Raw genomic sequence first — 27541 nt, 5'->3', positions numbered from 1 at the left:
AAACCCTTCTGGGTACAAAACACCTGTGTATAAACACTTTAAGATTTAATCTAAGACATGAAATAAAACTTTTTAGGCCACAGAATATGTGCAACAGTTAGTGAAATGACTGGTTTTTGTCCATATAGCTTTTTTCCATATTTTTAAAATATGGGCAATTTTACATATGGACAATTTAATATGGACAATCTTTTAAATTGGAAAAAAATGATAACATTAGAGTAACTTGGAAGTGAAGAGGAGTGGTCCCTAATTTTTCATTAAAAAAGGGCTCTTCCTAGCTGTTCACACCTGGTCACACAATGCAACCATTATTAGAAAGACTTCAGGAAAGAAATGATCAAAAGAAAAAAAGAAGAAGAAAAGAAAAAAGAAAAAAATCAGCCCAAGACAGCATTTGCTACAAAATTATCTAGGTTTAATCGCTATGAAAATCAGAACCATAGTACATTAAAGTACAAAACCTTTATGTACAATTACACATACAAAAAAATGTTCTTTGTGAGGAGCAATTTCAGCAAATCTGACAAACAGCAAGAATCATTCCTATTTTGGGTTTGAAAGGAGAGATGGAAATTTTCAAGATATCCCTCCCCCTCCTATTCAGACCCCTGTGACCCACTGAACATCAATTTGCAAAGGCCTGAGGTAGGAAGAGAGGTATTTAACAATATCAGGCACTCATTCCTTCCCTCTTATGGAAAGGAGGAATTTTTAGGGAATGCTTTTTCCATCATTTATTATACTGATGTTCCATCCATCTGCATCATTAGGTGCAGTAGTTACCATGACAATATGATGCCTACAGCAATCTAACTTGATAGCCAGATGCCAGAATGAGAAAAAAAATAGGCCTGGCTAAGAAAGTGAGAGAAATATAATTAATCTGAACCACATCGAGAATGTGCATCAAACTAGGACCAGGAGGAAAATCGGTGAAATGTCATTGAAGAAGGAATCATTGAAGGGCAATACTCATCAAGATTCGGGGTAAAAATCTTTGCTAACTAGAGCTATGTATTCGTCTATAAGTGAAGCTGAGGAAAGTGTCAAAGCTAAGCTGGAATGTGGCTCTGAGCCCGGGATGCTATTCCTGATGGAATTACCCTTCATTCTAGCCCTGAGATCCTAAAGGCCTTCCCCTCCATCTCAAATGCTGCCACTGTGACACGCTGCCCATTAGACCCAGATTTCCCACCTGATGAAATCATTTCCATGCTTTGGAGCTAGCTAAATTGAGGTCCAGACTGAGCTGTTTTTAAGCAGTCCCATCTCCTTGCCTTCTACGTGTCCAGCAGTCCTGCACAACCCACAGCCAAGAGGATGGGAAATTGAGAAAAATTACAGTGACATATAAGTGGTGCTCCCCAGAGACAAGCCTGGGCCAGGTGGTCGTTCTCAGCATGGCTGGGTTGGATAGCGGCGCTGAGCCAGGCGGTTGGGCCGATTCAGGCTGGTGGGGTGGGAGAGCTGGAAGAGAACAGACACGATGCTGGAGTGGACAGACAGCCCCAAGCACGCCACTGCTCAGGGATGACCAGCTAGACTGAGGGAGAGCATCCCAAGTGTCAGTCTACAACACATCAGCTACAGATGGCTTCTCAACATTGCATTCTTAATGGTTCGCTTTCACCTGCTGAATCTGGCTAGAAGCTATCTGATTTTATAAAGAGGGGAAAACCACAGGCATTAATCAGCTAAGCTAAGTCTGTTCCAGGTGGCTGAGGAGTGTGGAGGTTGGCTTTTCTTCAGGTTTGTAGTAATCCCCTCATCCTAAGACAGAGGGAGGAGGAAATCAGACCACAACACTAATAATATTCTAATGAGAGGAATACTAGTTAATGAGCTTTTTCTTTTCCTTCTTTGCTTAAAAAAAAACACACAAATGTTGGGGGTTGAGTTCAGGGCCTTACACTTGCTAGGCAGGCACACTATTGCTCTGAACCATTCTGTCAGTCCACTCTTGGATTGGTTCTTTTCAAAATTAGGGTCTCTCTGTCTCTGGCCTGGCCTGGCTCTTATTTGTGCCTCCCTTTGTGGCTGGAATGACAGATTCATGCTTCTGCACAAAGCCTTGTGCCTTCCTGTGACTTACAAAGACATGCATGAGCCACCTCACTCACAAGCCATTGGTTGAGATGGAATCTTGAAGAACTTTTATGCCCAGGCTGGTCTTGAGTCATCATCCCTATACTCTGCTCCCCCCCCCCCACACACACACAATTATCTAGTTTAAGCCATTACTCCAAGCTTATTGAGCACTGAGCATTATTGAGCTTATTGAGACACCCATCGAAGTGTCTGGGTGCCAGACACTTTGTATATGTATCTGTGTTATAAAATACTTAGCAAGGTTAGATAATTACTGGGGAATTCATCTAGAGTAACTGGTAAACTGGAACTACAAACTCAGTCTCCTTACCTCACAACTTGCCTTCCATCCTCTTCCTACAAAGGTGTCCTTCCTTACCTGGGAGACCTGAGCCGGGTTGTAGAGAGGAACCGCCCCTTGCAAGGTGGGTGGAGGAAGCAGAATGCCAGGTCTGGAGGAGAGCTCAGAGGAGACACCCTAGGATGGAACATAATAGAATGTCTGCTTAATGGCAACTTCCAGGAATAGGAAGTCTTCCCAAAGCATGAATTTTGGTCAAGAGAAGTGGATGAAAGAGTTTCTTCTAAGACCCAGGAAATCCATCTCCAGCAACCCAATATGGCTCAAGTATGTACAACCACCACCACCTGGGTTTGGGGTGGCAAAGCAGACTTGGATGCTGCCACACCTGAAAGCAAGTAAGGAGGAAAAGCCGCAGTAAAATATATTGGTGCCATCATTAGAAGCAATTTCCCATTCTTCAGAAGGCCTAAAATACTACGAGAGTGCTCCAACCAGACTTCAAGAAATACAAATGCTTCCATGGCAAGACATGAGATCCACTGGTAACTTGTGGACACTGTGAAGAACGTGTTAGAGACCTAGACAAGGCAGCCAGTTAAACTCCAGTTCCCGTGGGGTCAGAGAAGGAGGTGGCACCCTAAATTCACTAAAGAGGCTGGACCTTATCCCTCCAAAAATCCGTAAGGTACAAACCTAAACTTAAAGAAGCCTAACTCTAAATGGGTGCCTAACTTAACATGACTGTTGTCCTTAAACCAGAAGGAAACACTGTAATGAAAGACCAGGTAAAGACATAATGGGGAGAAAGCCAGAGAGAGAAAGGGCTCAGAAGAAACAACACCACTGACATTTTGACCTTGAACCTTAATCTCCAGAACTTGAGAAAATACATTGCTGTTATTTAAGTCCTCCCACCCATGGTGCTTTGTGATGGTAGCCCAAGAAAACTAAGGCAGAAGCCTTCCCTCTATTTTCTGTAAGTCAGCCCCACACTGGGCCCCATCTCCAAACCATCTCCCTCCTGGGAGGCCTAGGCCCCAGCCTGTAGGCTGCTTACTTCAAGTGCTGAGAAGTCTCCAGCCCCGGTGACCTTCGCTGCTCCCCCACTGGACACAGATCCTGGGACTTCCCCTCCACCTAGAAGGCAAGGGAGTTAGCACCGCTTCCTCTGCTCAGGACTGAGGAGCTCCATCTTCCAGAAGACATCCTCTAGCCCATGGACAATAAGAGGACTAGAGAGGCGCTGAAGAGCTGAGATTTGCAGTACCTATGCTTGTGGAGAGGGCACTGGTGCCAGGCAGAGGCGGGGTCTCCAGAGGAGGCGTGGGTGACAGGCTGGCCGGATGGGCAGATGGTGCTTGCAGGGATTCCTGCTTAGTGAAGAGTGGCGACGTAGGTACCATGGGCTAATGAGTTCATGCCAGTCTACATGTGTTCCCGCACCCACAGCAGTGGCTCCACCTGAGACATGCTCTGGAGACTCTCCCCCAAACATCATTTTCCTTTCCTCCTATGCCCCGAAATCTGGGTTATCTTTCTGTTACTGAACCTGTTCAGGCTTTTCATTATCTGCCCTTGGCCTCCCAGAGCCCTGGTCCTTTCAGACCTGACCACTAGTCACAGTGATGGAAGACACCCTGTGTTGGCCCCTGGGGAAGGGACTCCGTTCTTCCACCGAGCACACCTCTGAGTCTGAGCTGTGTGATGAGTCTTCATCTCCAGAGGGGGTGTCACTGGTGGTGGGCTTCCCTCGAAACCAGCTGAACCAGCCAAATCCTGAGCTCTGAAGGGGGAAAAAAAAAAGTGAAGGTCCATCCGTTTGTTTCTGTCACTGACAAATTCACCATGCTCCACCCCAGCATGAGATGGAAGGGGAGAGGAGGGGAGTCCCTAATTCTGCTCTACCATTTAGGACCGGCCTAGAAGGGGACAGAAGCATAGAAAGACACGAGCAATCCCTCCACCTTTGTATTCTCCTTCACATCTCCTGGCTTTTCTTTCTGTGCAGCATTTTGGGAAGTCTTTTTGTCTGCTTCATCAGGAGACTCCTCATTCTCCTTGGCTGAAACAGTGGAACTCTCAGAATATCTTCCTTCTCTGAAGGCTGACAATGCCTGGAATTAAATAAGAAAGAATGAACATTTATAGAGCACTTGGCAGGGAAGAGAGCACATTTCCACGCACCCTGTCACCTGACCACTCACTAAATCTACGCTAGTCTTAGGGGATCCTTATCTCACTGAGGAGGGAGTAAGACTCAGCCAGGAAAATACTTTGTCAAAGGCTTGGGACCAGGGCAGGACCCAAGCCCAGGCTTCATGTTGTCCCTAAACTTGGGGACTTTTGTCTACTATGGGACCTCTCCAGAAGCTAGTCTCCAAAGTTGGACTTACAGCAGGGAGTAGGGAAAGCAACTCCTGGAGATGAAGAGAGACTGGAAAGATCCCATAGAGACCTCTAAAACTCAAACAAGGAGAATGTGGGAAACAGGAAAACTAACTCACCTTAGAGCTCATTTCCTGAGATTCACTCAAGAGCGAATGTGAATATACACACAGGAGGGGAGGGACATATACCCACACCCCTTCCATTTAGCTTTCTATAGTGGGATAAAACATGCATACACATAAAGCCCATCACTTTAACCACTTCTAAGCAATGGCCCAGCAGCACTGAACACATCCACAATGAACACATCCATTGAACACATCCATCTGCACCCGCCACCATTATCTCCTACAGCAACTCGATCGGCTTCACCTGGCCTCAGCCCCTGCTCACCTCTAATCTCTACCTACTTTCTTTCTGTCTCTATGAAATTGCCTATTCCAGGCATAGCATCATAAAACATATCCTCTTTTTGTGTCATATTTCCATTTACGGCTTGCAGTAAAGCATAATTGGTACAAACGTCAGGAACGACTTTGGCAAAACACTGGGTGGGGGGAAGCCTTATTTTTATTCTACTGAATATAGTATTTAGCTCTGTTCTAAGTCCTTTATGCATAGTGATGCTCTTAATCTTTACAACAGACCTGTGAGGGAAGGACTATTACTACCTTCTAGTCTTAAAAATGGGAAAATTAAGCCATTGGAAGGTTAAGCAACCTGCCTAAGGCCACACAGCTAGCAAATAGCAGAGAAGGCTTTAACCATAACAGTCTAGGTCTCTAATTCTAAGAATTTCTCCTCTGAGTCAAGACACAATGGATTCTGCCATACCAATATTAAAAATCATATTTCCGAATTATACATAAATGACATGGGATGATATGGAAAATCTTATTTACATACTGTTAAGTAGCAAATACAATTTATAGACCCATATTTTAACCACTTGAAAGAACAAATGTGCATTTATGTACACATTCAGAGCAAAAAAATGGAAGGAAAGAACTAAAATATTTAGCTATGGGATTATCAATGATGTTTACTTTGCTCATTATATGATGTTTTACTTTTTCTATAACAGTAATATACTACAGTACAAGCTGAAATTCTCAGAGTTTTGTGGCAGTACTGGGGATTTGAACTCAGGGTCCTGGCGCCTGATAGACAGCGCTCACACCACATGAGCCATGCCCTCAGGCCTTTGTGCTTTCGTTATTTTTTAATCATTTTGCACTTATACCCAGGACAGCCCACACCATCCTCTTCCCTCATAGCTGGACGGAAGATATTTCCACCACATCCAGATTATTGATTGCAATGGGATCGCGTGAAGTTTTTGTCCAAGCTGACCTCTAACTGAGATCCTTCTGATCTCCATCTCTTGAATGAGCCTCAACACTAAGCCCACAGAAGTGCTTTAAGACCTGTGGCCCAATACTACTTGAAACTGCTTTCTGATATAGTCTTCCAACCAGGCAAAGCCGCACAGCAACTTAAGTTTGGCATCAAAGCTGCCCACTGCTGAGGGAAAAGGTACTTTCAGCCAATAGTGTGGAAGAATGATTACACATGGTCTCCTCTGCCGCCTTACAGCTTGCAATTGAGAAAAGACATAAGCAGGCTCTTTCTTACCATAGAGCAAGGTAAAAATTAGAATACAGACATAAACAACCCATCTTCAGCAATGGGGCAGGGCACCGTGTGAGCATCAGGTGAGCAGAGACAAGAGGTTGCCTTTAAAGGAATAAGATCTGTGAACCCAGAACTCAGCCTGCTCTGCTGCCTTCCGCCCAAGGCGCAACAGGGAGGGACTGAGCCTCCATCCAAACTTCCAGGACCCCTCACAGAAGGCGAGGGGGATGACAGTGGAGGAGAGACTGGAAGAGCCAGGAAGAGACTGTGGCTGGAAGACCGGAGGCAGCGGTGGAGCTCAGCGTGGATCCTGGCCTCCTTCCTGCCTTCTCCTCTCACCTGAGGTTCAGGAATGACCCTTAGACCATCCTGGGAGCCGTCCTGAGAGGCGGTGATGTGTCCTATAGCACCAAAGAGAAACAGAGAGTAAGCCCAATGTGTGCTGTCCCACCCATCCTGAAGAAGGGTAATAAGGACACAAAGCAGGCTGCAGCCCAGAGCCCTTAACCACAAACAGGTCACAGAAGATGCAGCGCCTGCTTGTTTGACTCCTGTCCGTTCCAGCCACTGCAGCCACGCCGGTCAACCCAACTCTACCTCAAACACCAACGTCATTTCTTAGGAGTCTGGGAAGAACAGGGAGCTAGATCCCATGAACTCATCCTCAGCCCTTCCTGGTGTCTCTATCTTGCTCAGGGTCTTTCCTTCGGTCTAAGATCCAATCCTAGGTGGATCCTGGTGTCACTCCGCACTGCTCCTCCACATTCAGCCCCAGCTATGTGAGATCTGAGGAGCCTGAAGAATTGTGGTCCGGGATAGAAACACCATCCCTGCCACAGTTCCTTACTGTCATCCATTGGGGGCAAGATGATCAGAAAGATGGCCTGGCCTGTACCACAGTGCATGCAAGGCACAGTCAGGATTATCTTTACTCACTCTGAAGTCTCTCCATGATAAACTATAGGAGAGGACAGAGTGGCTGTGTCCATTCTGCTCTGCTTGCCCAGGTTTGCCCAGGTAGAGAGATAGCTGGGCTGGCACACAGCAAGGTAGATGCAAAACATCAGCACATAGGCCAACACGGAGCAGACTCAACCACACAATCACATCGATGCCTTCCCCAACTCCAGCATGTCCCTGCACCTTCCTCTACCTACAGCTCCCTCTAAGCCTCCATCCCCATTGTATCCAGATAGGCTGGCAGGTCTTACCAGGGGTAGGATGTATATGCAGTGTTTCCTCCCAAGCCCTTCCTGCAGGAGCTCCTGCTATTGCCACGCTGCCACCACCAGTGCTGATCCCTGAGTAGGGAGTCTCAGGAACAGTATAAAGAGGCCCTGAACCGCCTCCCCCTGGGTAAGGATCCTGCTGGAGGGAGATGGGCTGCCTTGGGCTGGGCTGGGTGGGGCCTGTCTGCTCAGGTGTTGACCACAGGGCTGAGCTGTATCCAGGGTCTTCTGAGGAGCCTGGCTGTCCCGAAAGATCCTGGTAGAAAGTATCTAAGACAAAGGAGAAAGAAGAAGCAGTTAGGCCCCAAACGTGCAATTCGAGGACTAATCACACCAGACACACTCCTGGCCTTGTCCACTTTGGAGAGTAATGACAGGACCAGCTGTCTGATGTGACTTCTATGTATGTGATGACGAGCAACACCCAGAGTGATTGTGACACCTCTCACTGCCTCTTTCAGAATTATTCCTTCACTTCTTTAGATGATCGCTGAGCTTTTTCTAATTTTTTTCAGTCATGAGGCTTGAACTTGAACTCAGGGCCTGGATGGTATCCCTGGGCTCTTTATACTCACAACTAGCACTCTACCGCTTTGAGCCAAAGCACCACTTCTGGTTTTCTGGTGGTTAATTGGAGATAAGAGTCTCACAGACTTTCCTGCCTGGGCTGGCTTTGAATCCAGATCCTCAAATCTCAGCCTTCTGAGTAGCACGGATTATAGAAGTGAGCCAACAGTGCTTGGCTAATCTCTGAGCTTTTAATCCATGGAATGGGAGGGTAGAATTTACTGTCCCATTTAATAGTTTCCTCTTTAAGGATTTCCTAGTGGACTTAAATATTTAAAACTTTAAAAGCTTACAGTTAAAACCCAAATCAGCCAGCAGGGTAGCATACTCCTGTAATACTAGCTACTCAAGAGGAAGTACAAAGATCAAGGTCCAAGGTTGGCCCCAGGAAAGTTAGTGTGAGTCTCTACCTGAAAGACAAACTACAACAAAAAAGTTGAGGCTCAAGTGATAGAGCACCTGCCTAGGAAGTATGAGGCCATAGTTCAATCCTCAATACTTTAAAAAAAAAAATCAGACCTTAAAAATGATGGCTTTGCTTTTAAAGCATCAGGCCTTTCTGGTACCAGTGGCTCAGACCTGTAATCCTAACTACTTAGGAGGCTAAGATGTGAGGATTGGGATTCAAAGCCAGCCTGGGCAGGAAAGGCCATGAGACTTTTATCTCCAGCCAACCAACAAAAAGCCAGAAGTAGAGTAGAGGCAGAGCACTAGCCTGGAGCCCAAAGCCCAAGGAGCCAGGCCAGACGACTGGTGTGGTTGCCAGTCTACCTGCCCCACTGGACAGCCGCAGTCAGGGCTGGGAGGAAACCACCATCCAGCGATGCCAGCCTGACTCTGGCAGAGCCACAACTCAGAAACCCAGGCCTCCTCTTCCATCCTTCCCCTCCCTAAAGGAAGCCCAGAAGACTGAAGAGGCCAGAGCCCCGGCAGACCCTCCAGACCCTCCACCGTGGGCGTAACTGGGGGAAGGGTGTGGAGTTCCCTAGGGACACAGCACCTGCGGGCCAGAGCCCTCCTGAAGGACACTGTGAAAACACTTTGAAAAATAGGGATTTCGCAGCTATACAGCAATTGATCATGAGAAACAATCTTCAGTGTACATGGAGGGACACAGGGTAAGCCAACTCGGCACCAAGTTGAAAATGAATTATACAACCTGTGGGTGGAGACGGGAGGGGAAAAGTAGGAGAGAGCGAGGGAAGGGGTGACATTGTTCAAAAAGAAATGTGCCCTCTACCTGACTTATGTAACTGTAACCCCTCTGTAGATCGTCTTGATAATAACAATGAATGTGTTTAATTAAGTTTCCTAGTGTTCCTAATGTCTACAACACTAGGAGAAGATGCAGATAGCCTAACAGCTCTAGCCTCAAGAAACTTAATCTCACGGGGGACAAGTTTACAAAACCACTAGCAATGCAACACAACGTGCACAATATCCAGGTATTTAAAAGCCCAGGCTATGAAGCAAGAACTACACTGCAGGGAGATGGCGGTGTCTGGGGAGGGTATGCATAGACTAAGGAGTCAGACATACACAGAGAAAGGCGCACCCACCGTGGGAAGGGAAGGAGGATATGGCTAAACTATTTTTTCTCCAACAGTTTGATCGTAAGTGCCAGTTGATCATTTTGGGTACCTGTGGTGGTTCTTCTGGCTTCGGACTCATCTGAGTGGGCAGGAGGAGGATCACCAATGTCTCCAGCTACCTTTAGCTATTTGAGATAAAGTAAAAATCCTTTTAAGCAACACAAAGGAAGGGGGGGAGGGAATAGTTGAAATTAACTAGAAACTTCCTGTTAGGGGTGAGTGACAAAGGAAGGTAACTGCGGAGTAGGGTTCCATGGAAGGGATCCTAATTCCCAGGCAGGGATGTCATTATTACAGTCAGTGTCATCCACCCTTGCCAGAGGGAGGGACAAAATGGCAGCAACTAAACCATAGGCCTCTCCAGCCGAGGGAGAAGCGGCCCTGTGTGCTTTTTAAAAAGTCTACTTTGTCCTTTCTTCAGAGCAGAGTAGAAGAAAGAAAATGGAGGGAGGCCCTGCTCCAATTACTGTTCTGATTATGACCAGCAGCTTTTGCAATTGTCAGAACAAAAAGGACAGGCCCGGAAGTCTTTTAAGCAATTGCCCTACATTACATGAAAGTGACACGGGTCTGCTGTGATCCATTGTTCCTAACCGAGATGGAGAAGCTTTGATGGTCATGAAACAGGCCCTGGGTCCTCAGAGAACCGCAAGAGCATTTGGAAGAGCGCCCCTCTGCGTCGCCTGCAAACACCAGGGAAAGGTTTGCACTGGAGAGCAGCTGCTGCAGGGAAGATTAGGCACCCTTCCTAGATGGCGCCTCAGGGTGATGGGAGAGCCCACAGTGGGGCCTGGGCACTTGCTAAAACACAGGGCCCACCCCGGAACACCCGGCCCATTCTCCTCACCTCTAGCTCCTGGTGTAGCTTCCTAAGCTGCACTAGCCAATCTGGCTCCTGTTCCCTGTCCCCGCGGCGTCTTTCTAAAACCAGAGGATCTGACAGCTTCAGTTTGTCTGCGAGCTGTACCGGGTTTCCAGACAGGTCAGGTTCAGAGAGTAAAAGAAGGCAAGGAGAGAGAGAAGAGGAGAGCCATGGAAATACAACAGAGCGAGGGGGGAGGGGATAAGGGGAAAGGAGAGAGAGCTATAACTCACTTGTAAATTCAATGCTAAGCAATAATTGAGAAATAACAAATTCAGCAGATATGCTCCCAAAATTGTGACATACATAAACAAGCAGCCCATCTGGATTAGATACAAAACAAAATATGGGCAGAAACAGTTGCTCGACTTCCTTGCTCTGCAAAGTTGCCATCTCTGTAGAAGCAGCTTTTTGAACTTTGGTACCCACAAGGATCACTAATTCTGGTCCCTGATCTCTGGACAGAGCCCAAGATCTGCAATCTTAACAAGCTTCCAGATGGCAGAGATGCCACTTTGTGTACGTTTTTAATTTATCTTTTTATTATCCTTAAGTAGTTGTAAAGGGGGCTTTCAATCCAACATGTTGAATTGTTGATAAGCCCAACGCATCTTGGTCACTGTCACGCTGTGCCATTATTCTGCCCCACCTCTCCCAACTCCACCTACCCTTCTCAGATTTCCTAGTTTAATTTTCAAATGCACACGCTGAATACCATGACTGCGCTCACCTATCATTCCCCTCGCCCCACATCTACTCCCTCCCCTCCACCTCCCCTCCCCTTGACAATACATCTTCCAGTTTCTGCTACTTTGTTTTTTAAGGCTTTATTTCATTATTGTATCCCCAAACTTTCCTAACTATCCATGCTGGGGCCCTGAGCTCCTGCTGGCAGGATTTTTGGGGTATGGGGGGTGGAGGGGGCTTAGCCCTACAGATATTACTGGTCACTGAATCCAACACTTGAGCTTCATGTAAAATAAAAACAGAAATTTAAGGGCACACTGACTTTTTAACTTCCTAACTAATGGATTATTCTTCAATTAATTGGAACAACTATTTGCCTGATAGTTGTTTTCTTCCCCGGGAACTAAGGGCTGATATGTTTTTGTTTTCCTTTTTTTTTTATGTATCCCACATGTGATAAAATATTCCATGCATTTAAAACATTTTAATAAGGATCATTTCCTGTTGTAAGCACTAAAATGTATTTTCTAAGCTTCACTTTGGTAATGTAAACAGCTCCCCGTAGCAAGCAGTTCTACTGTATCAGAAAAGCAGATGCAGGAGTGAATTTCTCAGGAAGCCCCTCCCCCGCCTTCCCCATCCACCTCCTGCTTCCTTCCTTGTGCGAGGGGGGAGGGAGCCTCCCGCTTATCACATCAGGGCATGCATATGTGGTCAAAGACAGCCATGGGCTCCAATTTTGCAGTATGTTCAAAGTAGATGAAATGTGGAGTCTAAGCTGCTCTACAATGGCTTTCTCTGAACACTGAAGATAAAACACCTGCAGAAATGCCTTTGAGATGCGCACCTTGATGAGCTCCACTAATAGCACAGGGTGAGTGCTCTCCGCCTGGCTCAGGACAGCCGCACCAATGGCTTCACAGTAATGCAAGGCCTGGGACACTAGGCCGTAATCTGCCAGCCGGGATGCATAAAGGAGTTTATACACCTGTAAGGAGGAACAGGGCCAGAGAGGAATCCATTCAGGCAGGGATAGAGACAGAGAGAAATGTAGATAAGACTTCTTGGAAGTCAGCTGACTGCCAGCTTCTGCTAACTCTGGCAACCCAAATATCAAGGGCCCTGTGCCATTTGGGACATTTTATCTGCTTATGGGCTCACCTCCAAACCCAGCCTGCAGTTCCTCTATTGTGTATGGTGGGGGGGGGGGGACAACAAAAGAATGGGTATCAGCTGAGCCTCGCAGACTCTGCTCACTGTCTTATCCAACAGCCCACACCCCAGAGAGCCTGACTATATATAGCACAGCCCAAAAAAACACCAGGTCATGTATGAAGACACAAAAATAGAGCCCAGAAGAGCATGACAAATACAAGCATGAGTGACAAAGGCAAGATCAAGTCTGAGGATTTGGGGGTCAGACAGCCCCGATCAAATGCAAGCTCCACCTGAGCTGTGAAGCACGGGGCTATTCACCTCACCTCTCCACGCTCCCCCTTTCTTCACCCAGCATGGGGAATGATGACACCACCCCCCTGCTTGGTTTCTGTGAAATTTCTAAGAGCATCCATAGAAGTACTTAGGATGGATGTTATTAGGTTATAGGTTATAGGTTATAGGTTATTAGGTTATAACTCGTAAAAGGAGAGGGTGACCATACCTATCTAACAGGATTAAAACGAATGCACAATGCCAAGCATGCAAAACACTACTAAAAGTTTCAGTAAAATTACTGTCGGCCCAAAGTAGTACTAAAATAACTGACCAATGGGATAAATGGAAAAAGGGAAGGAAGAGACTGAAGCCAGTAGACAAGGCTTTCCTTGGAAAAGTGAGTTGTTGACAGAACTGTCAAAGAAGAGATGATACATCATAATTCATTCCCAAGGGTGTGTTTGCTTTGTGGTAGGTGTGTGTGTGTGTGTGTGCGTATGTGTGTGTTGCGTTGTCATTGCTGCATTGTTACTGTGTACACGCCGACTACCTGGCAGTAAAAGAGATACAAAGGTAATTTCAGCAAGGAGAAAAAGTATCTGCCCTTGAAAAAGAAGAAGCGTGAATGAAATGTCCCACGGGGCCCGGAAGCCAGTGCTGTGACCACAATTGTGTCAGCACGAGGGCAGTCACTCTAAACCTGGCACTTTTGTAGCTAGCTAAAGCAACCAACTACCTCAGTCCTCAGCTCTATTGTCTAGGCCCCTTTCATAGCCCTGATCACCGAGGGCCATCCTTGTCATCCCCACAAAGTGACGAGAGGAGGCTTCATGATGCCAGGTCTTGGAGCACTCTGGAGATCAGACAGGAGATAACATGATGTCAGCATCGCTCATGAATGTAAGGTAGCAATGGGACAGGTGATGAGGATGGAAAAAAGAAGAGAGAGAAGTATGGGTGCACCTGCCCAGCCGAGGCCCTGAGAGCAGGGCAAGACCTTGAAGGCCAAGGTCAGGTTGGGAAGTCTCCTGCAGGAGGGCCTAGCAGGGGCTGGGAAGGTGGCTCAGTGGTAGAGCGCTTGCCTTGCATGCATGAGGCCCTGGGTTCAATTCCTCAGCACCACATAAGCAAAAAGAAAAAAGCCGGAAATGGCGCTGTGGCTCAAGTGGTAGAGTGCTGGCCTTGAGCTGAAGAGCTGAGGGACAGCGCCCAGGCCCAGAGATCAGGCCCCTTGACCAACAACAACAACAACAAAAGGAAGGCCGAGCATCCCTGGGTGGGCTCATACTCCCCCACCCCACCCCCACTCAGGGACAGGATGTATATATGCTGAGGAGGAGGAGGGAGGAGGAAGAGGAGGAGAAGGAGGAAGAAGAGGAGGAGGAGGAGGAGAAGAAGCTGCTGCTGGTGAGAGCGAACCAGGAGAACAGAGCAGAGATGGTAGGTGGTGGAGGAGGCCTGGGACTGCAGCAGGATTTCCAGGTGTCAGAAGTGAGGCTGAGCCTCTAGCAGAGAGATCTCTACAAGGCTTCGCTTTCACGTCAGAAAATATAGCCCTTTAACACGTGGAAAGCAGCCCCAAACCTTCCTGCACTCACCCTAGTGAGGGAGAAGCAATAGATAACAGAGCTGACCATTCTCCCATGCCCACACCCATCTGACCCAGCCAAGGTGCTGGCACTGTCTGGGTTCAGTTACCTGGAAAGCAGGGATGAAGGATTTGGCATGGCCCAGCATCCGGCAGTACTCGAAGATTTCCGTCCTCTGTATGGCCTCAGTGGTGGCAAATTTCAAAAACTCTTGGCTAAAACCAGGGAATAACAAGAACAGAGCTTGAGGGAGGAATGGATTGCCCTGGAATGCGCACACCAACTGCAGCTTGAGGGGAGCTCTCTGCTGGGCTTCTCACAGGTACTTCCAAGCGAGGAAAGAGACTAAGGGCTTCCACGTGGCTCTTTGGCCTCCTTTGCCCTCCACTCTTCTTGCATGGGTGGCGACATCTGGCCTGCAGGCAATCTTAGGCCTGAGAAATTATTTGGTATAAGATAGGACAAATCAACATAGTGCTTCTTATTGGCTATCCAAAGCCTGTCTGCTAATATTGCTAAATTTATATGGCAGGTAATGATGTTATAAATATCTGATTGGCCCTTTACAGAAAATAAAAGGTTCCCACCTCTGCTAGGCTCTGGAGAAGGGACAGAGCAGGGCTCTGGGCCAGGAGGTGAGCCCACAGGAAGGAAGTCATCTTCTGTCTTTGCTGGTGTGCTCAGCACCACGCCCTCCCCTTACACACAGTAAGAGCCAGGCTTTGTGCCCTAAAGTCTGCCCGGCCCTGGGAACAGCACCCAGCCTGAGCACACCGGCACAGAAGAAAGAGCCACGTGACCCATCAGGACCACCGAGGAAGGATGGCCTGGCAGAGAATGAGGAGGAGAGCTGAGCCAAGAAGCAGACAGCAGTCTTCACAGGTGGAGCATTCAGTCAGCCAAGGAGGAAACAGACTCGGTAAATGTGATGTGAAGAGCATGGGAGTACTAATGTGGTACCCCCCTACCCCCACCCCAGCCCCCCCCCCCCCCCGTTCCTTCAACAGCTTCCCGCGCTGCCCAAAATAAACAGGGATCTTCCAGGGAGTTCCGGCATGATCTCCAGAAATGCCCTTCTATATCACAAATATGAGAAGGGAGACATATTTGCCCAAACACCTTTATTGTCATCCCTAGCCTAAAAGGGCTTCTCTGACATGCTCACTCTGTGCCCAGAACCATGGCTACGGGGGGGGGGGGGGGGGGGGGCTCCGGGGAGCCTGGGTGTCACCAGTTACTGCCTTAAACCACTTTCTCAACCTCTCCAGGCCTCCTGGGTTTCCCTCCTACAGAGGGAATGTTTACCATAAGGAAGTAAGGGAGGGAGAGGAGGAGGGGAGGGAGGGCACAACTGGCCAGATCCACATCTTAAGTATTAAGGAGAAACGGGTAGAGAGATGCAAAACATAGAGAATCACTCCAGCCAAGTCTGTCCATTTGTCCATCACCCATTGTCTAAGGGCTTGTTGATATCTTTCCATGTGAAAAGTCTGATGTCATGGCCAAAGGAGAGTGACTCAAAGAAACTAAGTGGGCTTGCAGAGTCAGTGTAGAGGTTCTGGTACCCCAAAAAATGGACTGAACATAACTCCTTTCATTTTCTAGCTTTGGACAGGCTCCCAGAAAAGGCCCAGGGCTGCCTAACACAGGGCCTACGCCTCCAACATGCAAAACTTTATTTCCTAATAGAAAATTTCTCATTGTGGAGCTGGGGTGCCACCTAGTGTCCAAATATACACAATACACCCCCCCAAAGGCACCAGCTTACTGCCTCCTGGAACAGGATCTGAGGCCTGAGGCCCCCTGGTGGTATGATGGGAGACTACTGGTCATTCTGCCCAGAAACATGAACAGAAAACCAAGTACACAAGACCTGCAGTCGCTGAAATTCACACAAGAAAATGAAAACTGGAACATTTCTCCCTGTGTAGAAAACATCCTTTCCAGGCCCTTTCCCCCCACAGAAGTCACACATACCTATGGCTACTGCCCAGCAAGACCAGATGATCTGTCTTCACCGGATAGTGGCCGAAAGGCACGTGAGCCATGAGGTAGCAGAAGTGAGCAGCCTCCAGGAGCCCTTTCCCAGCTGCAGGAGGAGCAGAGCAAGACCCAGTCATGGAAGAACCCAGGTGGGGGCCCATCGTCTGGGTGGGATAGGGATAGAAAGCAGGCTCAGACGTTAGGAGAGATCTCCCTTCTGAGTGTACCATGGCCAACTTCGCGTAGCCATAGGCCACAATCTCCTGAACTCCTTCCTCAATCAGTATTCGGCTTCCAATATCACAAATTCCCTTCAGCCAGAATAAGGTATACTATTTCACATTAGTGCTCATGTCCTCTCACTCTCCCACCCCACCCCAACCCCACACTGGGAATTTTCCAACTGGTCCTTCCTGAGGCTGAGGGCTGTGAAGAGACACCTGCATTGTTGGGAGTGGTGTAAACCTTCGCGAGTGGAGTTCCCAAAGGAACAAGCTCAGCTTCTCAAGGCTAGTTGTTTCCCCTGTAGTAGAAAGCTACTCCCTTCCTCATAAAACTCGTTACCAACTCGTTACCGAATGGCCTGGCAGCCGTGGGTTCCCTGTCGCTCAGGGTGCTGAGTGACTGACCATCACTTGACACAAGTTTCTGTCTGGCTACTTCAACTTTAACAGGACAAGGGCTCACCATTTCCACAGGCTTTCTACATGATTTCTACATAGTCTGCCCTCTGACCAAATTTGAGAACACTGATCTAGAATACTCAATGGCCCCTAAGTGCTTATGTAGGCCATGTTCACAGAGAGATGCTAGCAATAAAGGCTACAGAATGATTCCGGTCAGGCAAAAAGAACATTTCCTATCTGGCTAAGCCAGGTCACTGAAGTACTAACGGCCACAGGAGGTGAGATGTCACCTGTGTAATTTCCTGTACAAGGCTTTCCCTTCCAAGGCTGGAAAATCAACTGCTGAGCAGAAACTGCAGAGCACTGGGTCTTACAGCAGGAATTCTGGGAAGTCAGTTCCAGAAGGGCCTCTTCCTTCCCTGGCATTTCTAACCTCAAAGCATGGCGTCTCCTAGGTCCTGGGAAATGACTGGAGCACAGATCCAGACCCTCCCGGAATCTAAGGTCCTGAAGACAAGTGTTTATAGCTGTCTTAGAGATTCCCTGCGGGTTTCTGCTTACCCAATGTGTCCCCCATGGTGACAATCGCTCTCTGATACAGCTCCAGGTCTCCAGCTTGATTTGACAGAATCACAGCCAAGTGCGGCCTCCAGTCTCCCCACTGCCTGTCCCCACAACACTGAAAAAAATAGCAGAAAAATAATGAAGAGTTACAGAGTTGTTTCACACTTCCCAAAATGTAGGTAAAGAAGAATGCAGTCACAGTTGTTTGGTTAGAGGAATTCAGGGAGGGCTGACCATGCGGTGCTGCTATGCACAGATTTAGAATGTCTTTTTAAAGAAGGGGCAGGTGGGCTGGGAAGGTGGCTCAGTGGTAGAGTGCTTGCCTTGCATGCATGAAGCCCTGGGTTCGATTCCTCAGCACCACATAAGCAGAAAAAGCTAGAAATGACACAGTGGCTCAAGTGGTAGAGTGCTAGCCTTCGGCTGAAGAGCTGAGGGACAGCACCCAAGCCCAGAGTTCAGGCCCCACAACCGACAAAAAAAAAGTCTATAGTAGAAGGGGAAGATGCAGGTTAGCATAGTGCTACATGGCTGTCATCCCATCATTTGGGAAGCTGAAGTATAAGGACCATGAGTGTCAGGCCAGCCTGGACAACATAGCATGACCCTCTCTCAAAAATTTGAAGGTAGCAAAGCTCCTAGAAGGACAGACAGGCAAGCACATACATGCATGCATGCATACGTACATATGTGCATACATGTATACATACACACATACATGGATACTGGGAGACACACACAAAAGAACATTAGGGACTTAATTTAATTTTTTCCCAGTGCCTTCACTCAAAATAGCTAGAGACCCAAAATAACTTCTGGTTTTTGAGTGAAGGAAGAGCAAACATGCTTGTCTCACAAATAGATGAGACTACATTAATCCATCACCAAGTTTTAGTGTTCAGGCATCTAATGTCTTAATGAATGGTTAATATTTTCTGAATTTCCAAAGAACTTTCACACCTCATCTTATAAAACAACCCCATAAGGTCTACTTCCTATGACCACTTAGGAATAACGAAAAGCAAACAGAATCACCCCACCAGGATTCAATCTGCATTCAATCTGCATTTCCTTCTTGCCTTACCTCTGGGGACAATAAAGAGGCTCTGAATCCATCAGGGGGCAGGAGAGAGTCAGCAGAGTCAGGGAACTATGAAGAAGCCCCACATAAATGGGGCTGTCCTATGAACTCACAGCCTGGGGCAACCTTCCCCTCAGTGAACAAGCAACGATGTCACATGCGCAACACACGCAAATCCTCATACTTCCTTGAGCCAGTTTTCTAATCTTTCTTGAATCTTTCCTCATTTCTAAGACGGAGATCATAATTCCTACCTAACAAGGCTACTGTTAATAACAAAAATAAATCATGTAACGTGAACAGCACAATACTATATACTTTACAAATTCCATAATAGGTATGCATGCGTGCATGGGTGTATACATGTGTGGGTGCACGCACACACACACACACACACACACACACACACACACACACACAGAATAGGATAAGCAGAAGAAAGAGGTGATAGGCAAACCAACCATCTAACTTCAACGTATCCCATAGAAGAGTGATGCAGAAGATTGATAATTATAGCTAAGATTTGAAGGTCAAAACTATTTGTAATTGTTTGGTGTTTATAATTATCCCAGGAAATAGATGCTCCACCCAATTCCATGCTACAGTTATTCCTTGTTTATTTGAGTAATGCAATAGAAGTGATGAGAAGATCATGAGGGTAGTGATAATAAATCACAATAACAACAACAGTTCTCATTGATCATCAAAGTTCAGCCCATGAACCATACTCTGGGTTAAGTCCTTCTGCCACTAATCACAGTGCCAAGCTCAAACATTGCTTTAATATGTAAGGCAGGCCTCTTCCTGTGGACTCTTTATCAAGCCAGGAAGATGGAAGAGAATCCCTTGTCTTAAAAAAAAAATGGTAATCTTGGAAGTAATCTTCCTGTCTCCTTCCTTGGATGATTTTCTTTTTGAAAGCACCATAAAGCAATGCACCAAGCGCAGTGGTTGATGGGTTCTAGAATGTTCTCATTTTCACAGTAACCCTACACAGATGCAGAACTAAGGCTCTGGGAGATAAAAGTAACCAAGTCAAGTTCACACAACGCTGAGAGCAAAGACCAGCTGCGGCTGTGACGAGGTCCACGCCTGTGTGCAGGGTTGTGCTACTCCCGCTCCGTCGCGGGTGAGCTGGAGCCTTTTGTCCGAGGTGAGGGGCTGCGAGGTTCCCGCACGCTAACATCACATGTCACCTTGGCACAACATGACTAGCTTCTCGGGTTTCTCACCTCAAAGTGGGAGAAAGGAGCTAACTCGGCCTTTTTGGTGTGACCCAGTGGACCATGGGCTAATTATATCATTGTCTCCATCGGCTGTTCTGTGACATGATGCAGTTTTAATTTCCATCCAGCTGAACTGTGCAGCACATTCCACGGCCAAAAGAGCCCACTGGCTTAGTGACGGCACAAAAGCCATCATTTCCCTTTCCTTTTTCTTAGACTAAGTCACAGGCCATAAGAACATCAAAAAAGAAAGAGAAAAAGTGTGAAGTTTATTTTCAGTAAGAGAGAGAGAGAGCCAGTGAGCAACAGGAGGAAATCAAGGTGGGCTGAAGAGCTCAAAACAGAAAGGGAGAAAAACTCCAGGAAAGAGATAAAAATGGAACAAACACAAAAGCAAAAGGAGGGAAGGAAGGGAGGGACGAAGGAAGGAAGGAAGGCAGGAAGGAAGGCAGGAAGGAAGGAAGGAAGGAAGGAAGGAAGGAAGGAAGGAAGGAAGGAAGGAAGGAAGGAAGGAAGAAAAGAAGGGAGGAAGGAAGAAAAGAAGGGAGAGAGGGAGGAGGGAGAGAGGGAGGAGGGAGGGAGGAAGGGAAATTGAGAAGGGGAAGGAGGGAAAAGAAAGAGAAGGAAAGAAGGAAGGAAGCAAAAGAGAGAAAAAGGAGAGGAGAGGAGAGGAGGATGGAAGGAAAAAGAAAAAGAGAAGATATTTTTAACTAAAGAGAAAATACATATATATATATATATATATAATTCACATGTGTATCTTTAATATGTTATACACTCACACACAGAGAGAATTCCTAAAATAATTGCATAAGAAAATACTGAGATATAACAACATTTTCATGAACCCTAAGCTATAAACGTACATAAATGGAAACATGCTGCAAGTAGCCTGTAGAACATAGGCTATTACTGTTTATAGCAAAGCAGACAACTGTGGTATTTGTGTGGAAAAACAAGGTATTCACAGTCAAACAGACCTGGACCAACCATGACCCTACTCTTCACTGCATGACCTGGAGCCATTTTACACCTTTGCACCAATTTCCATATCTACAAAACAGGCATAAGAACTTCTGTCTCTAGGTATCACATGAACTAATACACATCACAATACTCAGCCAGGGGCAGGTGGTTCAAATCCGTCATCCTAGCTACTCAGGAGTCTGAGATCTGAGGATTGTGGTTTGAAGTCAGCACGGCAGAAAAGTCCAGACGATCCTTATCTCCAGTTATCACCCAAAAGCTAGAAGTGGAGCTGTAGCTCAAGCAAGTCTGAGCCTTGGGTGAAAAAGCTAAGGGACATTGCCCAGGCCCTGAGTTCAACCCCTGCACTGGTACAAAAATTAGAATAAATAAATAGACCTTACCGTGGGACCAGGTACAAGAAATGAGCAAACAATTATTATTCAGATTTCACCTGGAAAGCCATCACTTCGTTTGTCAGTAGCCCCTCCCACCTCCAACTTGTCGGATGCCAGGGTGTGGTAAGAATTCTGTCACACAGGGTACTGTGGCATACCGTAGCTGCTTGTGGGATCCTTCCGGACATGAGCTGGAAGAGGGTCTGCAGGGGATCATTGAGCGCTAGCGTGGTGGTGAATCTGCAGAGAGAAAGGACAGTTGGTGGAATCAAACACAGCAGCCTTGTCCCACTGCTGGCATACAAGGCCTTGCTCAGTTCAGCTTGATTTCAGCAGCTTCTTTTGCTTGAGCAACTGTTTTTTATGCATTTCTTTCATAGCCTCCTTTTGAGGAAGGTCATCCGCATCTTCATTTCATCAGACATACCCAAGTAGACCTCAAAGTTTGGAGATATGTTCTCTGTACTTTTTCCCTAATGCTCGAACTGGGAATTGAATTTGGGGGGGTCTCTACTAGTTGAGCCATGTCCAAGTCTTTTATGTGTTTAGGTTGATTTTTCCAGACAGGTCTCTTACTTTTGCCCAAGCTGGCCTTGGATTGCAATCCTCCTATCTTTACCTCCTAAGTAGCGGGGACCCCAGGCCCAGCCCTGATGCCCTGACTCTTGAGTAAACATGGTTATTTACCTTTCTGTCAACAAGATGAACACCCACATCTCATGTGTCCCCAGAGTCCCGCAGTTTACCTGGAAACTCTTCCTGGGTCCCTTCTTCTCAGCCACCCTCAGCTCCTCCTCCACACCAAACCCACAGCTCTCAGTACCATTTTTCTGCCTCATCACAAGCTTGAGTCTATGGAGCCTTGACTTGCACGCACTAAATAGCCATTTTCAATGACCAAAGAGGCGTGGAACAGGGACCAGAAGTAATCCTACTGATGACAAACCATGGGATATGCTTAACAAGGATATAATAAGCTCTAAAGCTGATTTGAGATTTAAGCGTACTCAGTAAGAGATATTTTTCACAATTCACTGGGCCCCATCAAAAATCAATGGCCCAAGGCAAAACTCTATAGCAGAGATAGATACCACAGCCTGGGTATGTGGGCTGTTCCTTTTCAAAACCCAGAGGAAAATGGTCCCTCGAAACACCGTCTTTTACATCCTTGCCACAGGAGCTCCGAGCACTGAGCATAATAGACAACAGTACTCCCTGCCATGCCAGCCACTGGGTATAATAAAGTGCTGTATAGAAGTACTCATCCCCAGGAAGACTGGAAGTCAGAGTAATAGAGACTGGCTTCTAGGCAGTGGGGCAGGCAGGAGGGCCATGGGTCTCCATCATTTCAACCAACTCTCTGCCCAACAGGCCAATTTGAGTCTACATAATCTGCAAGGGTATCCCCACTGTCCTGAAATGGGTAACACCTCTCTCTCACCTGATTCGAACCTTCCCCCCCATCCCTATCACCTGGAATGCTAGCTGGAGCCGGAAGGATAGACTCAGACAGAAACCCATCTCCAGATTCCCATAGACCCAGCACAGACTCTTCACACCACAACTCACAATTGTGCTATCCCATATCCCTGCCCACCCCTCATTACCCACTGCAAGACTAAGCCCTGCACACTTACGCCTCAGGTTCTAGCAGTGAAACTTAGGTGATCACTTACTCCCCTCATCAATAGAAGCAAAGCAGATTAACTGCCTGGAAGAACATATTTAATTGTTAGAAAGTCTGGCCCTACAAAATATTACTGAAATGTTTCATTCCACTTAGTGGATAGACAGAATTTAATACAGAATCCCTGTATCTAAGTTATAAGAATCTGGAGAAACAGGGCATAGTAGCACATACCTGTAATCTAAGCACTCAGGAGGCTGAGGCTAGAAGATCACAAGTTTGAGGACAATCTGCTAATGAGTTCTCGGCCAGTCTAAGCTACATAATGAGTCCTTGTCTGGAAAGGAGGGATGCATTTTTCTCTTTTCCCTCACTACCTCCTCACCACCTTTGGAGGGGAGAATTCTCTTGTCCTTAGTCCCTTTTATAAGCTGGACTTACCCACTCATGACCCAGTTGTAGGTCCGTGGGTCCATCTTGCTGGATAGGAACAAAGCATGACCCCACAAGTGGTTCTTCATAGCCCACTCCAAGGCCTCCTGAAAACCAAAGCATCCTGTTCAACAATGCTTTCCCTGCCTCCCTCCACCAAAACAAGTCCTCACCTGGAGGCCATGCCGCTGGCTGAGCAGCAAGGGCTGGGTCTCCGGGGAGAGATCCGGAGTCTCAGGAATGAATCAGCGCAGCGTGCTTTTCTCAGTGTGTCTACTTCTGCAGCCATTTCAGTAGCTTCCCTTCAAATGTAGTCCCCCAGACAGGCTCATAGCTTCAGCCCAAGTTAACAAAATACTTGTAAAGAAGCTAGGTACCACGCACGAGAAAAACATTTCACCCCAAGGACTGAGTCCCAAAATAGGAGTAGAACAGGAGTATTCCTGAGGTCTGACTAAGGAATGGCGCCTTTTCCAATGCTGGCAGAAACTGATGGCTGCTCTCCAAAATCCCTGCTTTCCTTCCTGAGTGAAGCACTGGGCCATGCTTGTTGCCTCCCTGGCTCTGAGTTTGGCTGAGTCTTGGCCACAGAAATGCCAGGTGATACTTCCAGGGGTAGCCCATAAGATCACTCACACCCACCCCTCCACGTGGTGATTCCCCCCCCCATCAGGTGTCTGGAATGGAAGGAAGGGACTCTTCAGCTAAGCTGAAGATGGTTGAGCCCCTCATTCTGTCTATGTGGAGAAATGTTGCCCAACAGGGCCATTCATGAACGCCTATGTGAATACTAATAGACTGCTATTGCATTTGAGCCAATTTACGTAGGGACCAACCTGCCACCCAATGCTAAAAATAATTGCTTGTTAATTTATCAAATGCCCTTGTATGTCAAATTCATAGCACCACTAATTGGGTAGGATGAGCTGGAGCTGAAAACTTTAAAGCACCTATACACATACTCACCTTTTTATTCAACTGACATGTGAGATTTTGAACTGATATTAATAATTTCCTGGGTGCACAAAAATGTGATTCGGAGACAGAAAGTTTCTAATGAAGTAATTTCACCTCTAAGAAACAAGATCTTTGATTAATCCCAATATATCACCATGTATTCTTATTAAAGAGAGAGAGAGAGAGAGAGCACATGAACTCTCTCACACATAAATGTAAATGTTCTGTTAGGGAATTCAGTCTCTGATACATGGCAAGTAAGAGGTGTCATTAGGGCTGCTGTTTTGTGAAGGTTTTAACTGTTTCGTAGTCAGTGTTTTGTGTGTATGCTGGTACAGTGTTTTGTGTGTGTGCTGGTACTAGGGATTAAACTCAAGGCCTGGGCGCTGTCTCTTAAATTTTTTGCTTAGGGCCCGTGTTCAACTTTTTGCTGGTTCATTGAAGTTACTCTTCAACTGCAGTTATTCAATTAACTTTCCTGCTTGGTCTAGCTTCAAACCATGATTCTCTGCTCTCAGCCTTCTGAGTAGCTAGGATTATAGACTTGAGCCTTTAGCCCTTATCTTTATAATCAGTATTTTGTAAGAAGAGTTACTAATGCTGAGCTGGGAATCATCAGATTACTCCAAAAGATAACTGAAGAATAAATAAAGAAATTAAGAACGTGTATCATGATTATCAATATCATATAATGCCAAAAATAAGACCCAATCACATAAGAATAAAAGTTTAAAAGATATTGTGAATCCCATTTCTCTTTAATCATTCTGAACCCTCTCTTACTGCCTTTGGGCTTATTGTGAAATAGAGTGTTAGGAAGAGGTTAGAAGCCTAGAATCAGGGTCAGGTTGCCCAGACCTAAGCCCTGGTTCTATCCCTCGCTAACTTCCCTAGCCTGTAAATACACAGAACAACAGAACCTGACTGACGGTTTCTATGGTGATAAATGAGATAATGCATGAAAGATGTCAAGCAAGTGCCTAGAAGGAAGAAGTAGCCATTTTGAAAACCTTTCCCTTCCTTTGTTGTTATTGTTGTTGTGGTCATTATTTATCCTCGTTAAAACAAGAGTTCATAATTCATTTGTCTCTGCATGTGCCACTGGGTTCAGGAACTTCAAAGTAGAAGCTGAGCAATGGCTTTTGTCTATAATCCTAACTACTGAGGAGGCTAAGAGCAGAAGGATTGTAGCTTAAGGCCAGCCAAGGTAGAAAACATCATAAGAATCGATCTCAAAAGTAGCCAGCCAGCATGCCCCTCAATGAGCAAATGGATCAAGAAAACATGATAGTACATGCCATGGAATTTTACTCATCCATTTAAAAGAGTGATATTGTACCATTTGTAAAGAAATGGAAAGACCTGAAAATTTTATGTAAAGTAAGTCAGGCCCCGAGACAATGGATGCATGCTTTCCCTTATATGTAGACATTAGATTTAGCTAATAAACTTATAAGTAAATGTGTTGGGTGATATGCAAGTGCATGCAAATAAATTAACTAAAGTATAGTACAGTCGAGGGAGAACTCAAATAGTGTAATTTCTTAAATAGGTAGTCAAAGTTCAACGAAATAAACACCAAGAAGCAAAAGAGGTAGGATGGGGTAGATGAACAAAGAGGTGAAAAGAGAGAAATGCAGTCAAAGTCAATGGATGCCCTAATAAATTAAAAAGGGCGAGGGAAGGGATGGGGTGGGGAGGGAGGGAAGAGAATGTTGGAAGTGGTAATGACACTGATCAAGATGCAATGTATTCATAAAAACATAGTTGAATGGCAACTCTTTCATACAACTACTTAAAGATAATTTAAAAAATAACCAGTCTCATATGTAGACTGCTAATGCTTCTTAGACTCAAGTGATTAGCTTAAACTGTGATGTTATTATTGTCTAATCTATACTGGTATGTTGTTGGTAAAGAATTGTTTAAACTATTCTTTTACCTATTTACTTGACTTTTTAGAAATGTAAGACAAAAATAACGTTCTCATTCTTTCTTTAAAAAAAATAACCAGCAAACAAAGGAGGGGTTAGATGTATGATTCAAATGGTGAAGTGATAGTCCAACAAGAGCAATGGCTCAAGTTCAAACCTAAGGCTACAAGAAAAGCAAGAAAGAAAAAAGAAAATACCATAGGATTGGGCTATCATGGGGTCCAGTGGTAGAGGGCCTGCCAGGCAAGTGCAAGTGCATTCCCTCAAATTTAATCCCCAGTAACACACACACACACACACACACACACACACACACACACACACACACACATTTTATACAAAAACCTGATATTAAATATTTAAATATAGAATAGTCACAACTTACTTCTATAAGCAAAATTTTTACGTAAAAGTCTACATACATATGAGTCCAAAATGTGATTTCTGAACTAAAAGTTTTAAAAATATGAAAAACTCCACATCAACAGGCAAGAATAAAAAAATCAACAGAAAAAAAGATAGAAATTTCATGACAAGGGGCTGGGAAGGTGGCTCAGTGGTGGAGCGCTTGCCTTGCATGCCTGAGGCCCTGGGTTCGATTCCTCAGCACCACATAAGCAAAAAAGACAAAAGCCGGAAGTGGTGCTGTGGCTCAAGTGGTAGAGTGCTAGCCTTGAGCTGAAGAGCTGAGGGACAGCACCCAGGCCCAGAGTTCAGGCCCACGACCGGACCTCCCCCCCCCCCAAAAAAAAAGAAAAGAAAAGAAAAAGAAATTTCATGACAAAAAACAATCCAGATGCGATGGCTTCTTCAGAAGCACTGGGTTTGAGGCCAACATAGGCAAAAAAGTTCCTGAAACACCATCTCAACCAATAAAATACTGATGTCATGGTAAATGCCTATCATTCCAGGTTCTCAGGAAGCAAAACAAAAGATCACAGTACAGCCAAGCTGGGGGGAAGCAAAACCCTATCCCAAAAATAATTAAATCAAAAAGGTCTGGAGGCAAACCTCAAGTGGTAGAACTCCTGCCTGGTAAGTGTAAACTGAGTTCAAATCCCAGTGCCACAAAACAAAGTTCACAGATTAAAACCATCCAACTGCATTCACAATAACAAAGGCAAATAACGACGTTAAATTCTACCTTTTCACTTCTCAGATTGGCACCAAAATGTTTGAAAGTTGGGACATGCTTATAATCCTAAACTATTCAGGAGGCTGAGCCTTAGGCTCCTGGCTCAAAGCTTGCCATTAAGAATCTCGTCAAGGGGCTGGGAAGGTAGCTCAGTGGTAGAGCGCTTGCCTTGCATGCATGAGGCCCTGGGTTCGATTCCTCAGCACCACATAAACAGAAAGAAAAAAGCCGGGA

General features: G+C 46.1%; 1 protein-coding gene across 5 annotated transcripts in view; it reads right to left on the bottom strand.

The window, feature by feature from the left end:
• Nucleotides 1-409: 409 nt before the first annotated feature.
• The window catches only part of Sec16b (SEC16 homolog B, endoplasmic reticulum export factor), a 53922-nt gene continuing 26790 nt past the window's right edge, over nt 410-27541 (bottom strand). For all 5 annotated transcript variants that reach the window (XM_070034402.1, XM_070034399.1, XM_070034401.1 and 2 more), the window contains 16 exons: nt 23291-23388; nt 21381-21462; nt 17549-17666; nt 16356-16467; nt 14488-14593; nt 12203-12343; nt 10654-10767; nt 9856-9931; nt 7630-7917; nt 6758-6819; nt 4360-4509; nt 4080-4178; nt 3663-3765; nt 3453-3532; nt 2471-2569; nt 410-1470 (listed from right to left, as the gene is read on the bottom strand). In XM_070034402.1, coding sequence (XP_069890503.1) covers nt 1399-1470; nt 2471-2569; nt 3453-3532; nt 3663-3765; nt 4080-4178; nt 4360-4509; nt 6758-6819; nt 7630-7917; nt 9856-9931; nt 10654-10767; nt 12203-12343; nt 14488-14593; nt 16356-16467; nt 17549-17666; nt 21381-21462; nt 23291-23388 — 1800 coding nt within the window. In that variant the 3' untranslated portion in view covers nt 410-1398. The remainder of the gene's footprint in view (nt 1471-2470; nt 2570-3452; nt 3533-3662; nt 3766-4079; nt 4179-4359; nt 4510-6757; nt 6820-7629; nt 7918-9855; nt 9932-10653; nt 10768-12202; nt 12344-14487; nt 14594-16355; nt 16468-17548; nt 17667-21380; nt 21463-23290; nt 23389-27541) is intronic.

Source organism: Dipodomys merriami, unplaced genomic scaffold (assembly GCF_024711535.1).
Source record: "Dipodomys merriami isolate MVZ:Mamm:240054 unplaced genomic scaffold, mDipMer1.0.p SCAF_24, whole genome shotgun sequence".
NCBI lineage: Eukaryota > Metazoa > Chordata > Mammalia > Rodentia > Heteromyidae > Dipodomys > Dipodomys merriami.
This window is presented reverse-complemented; position numbering and strand designations above follow the sequence as displayed.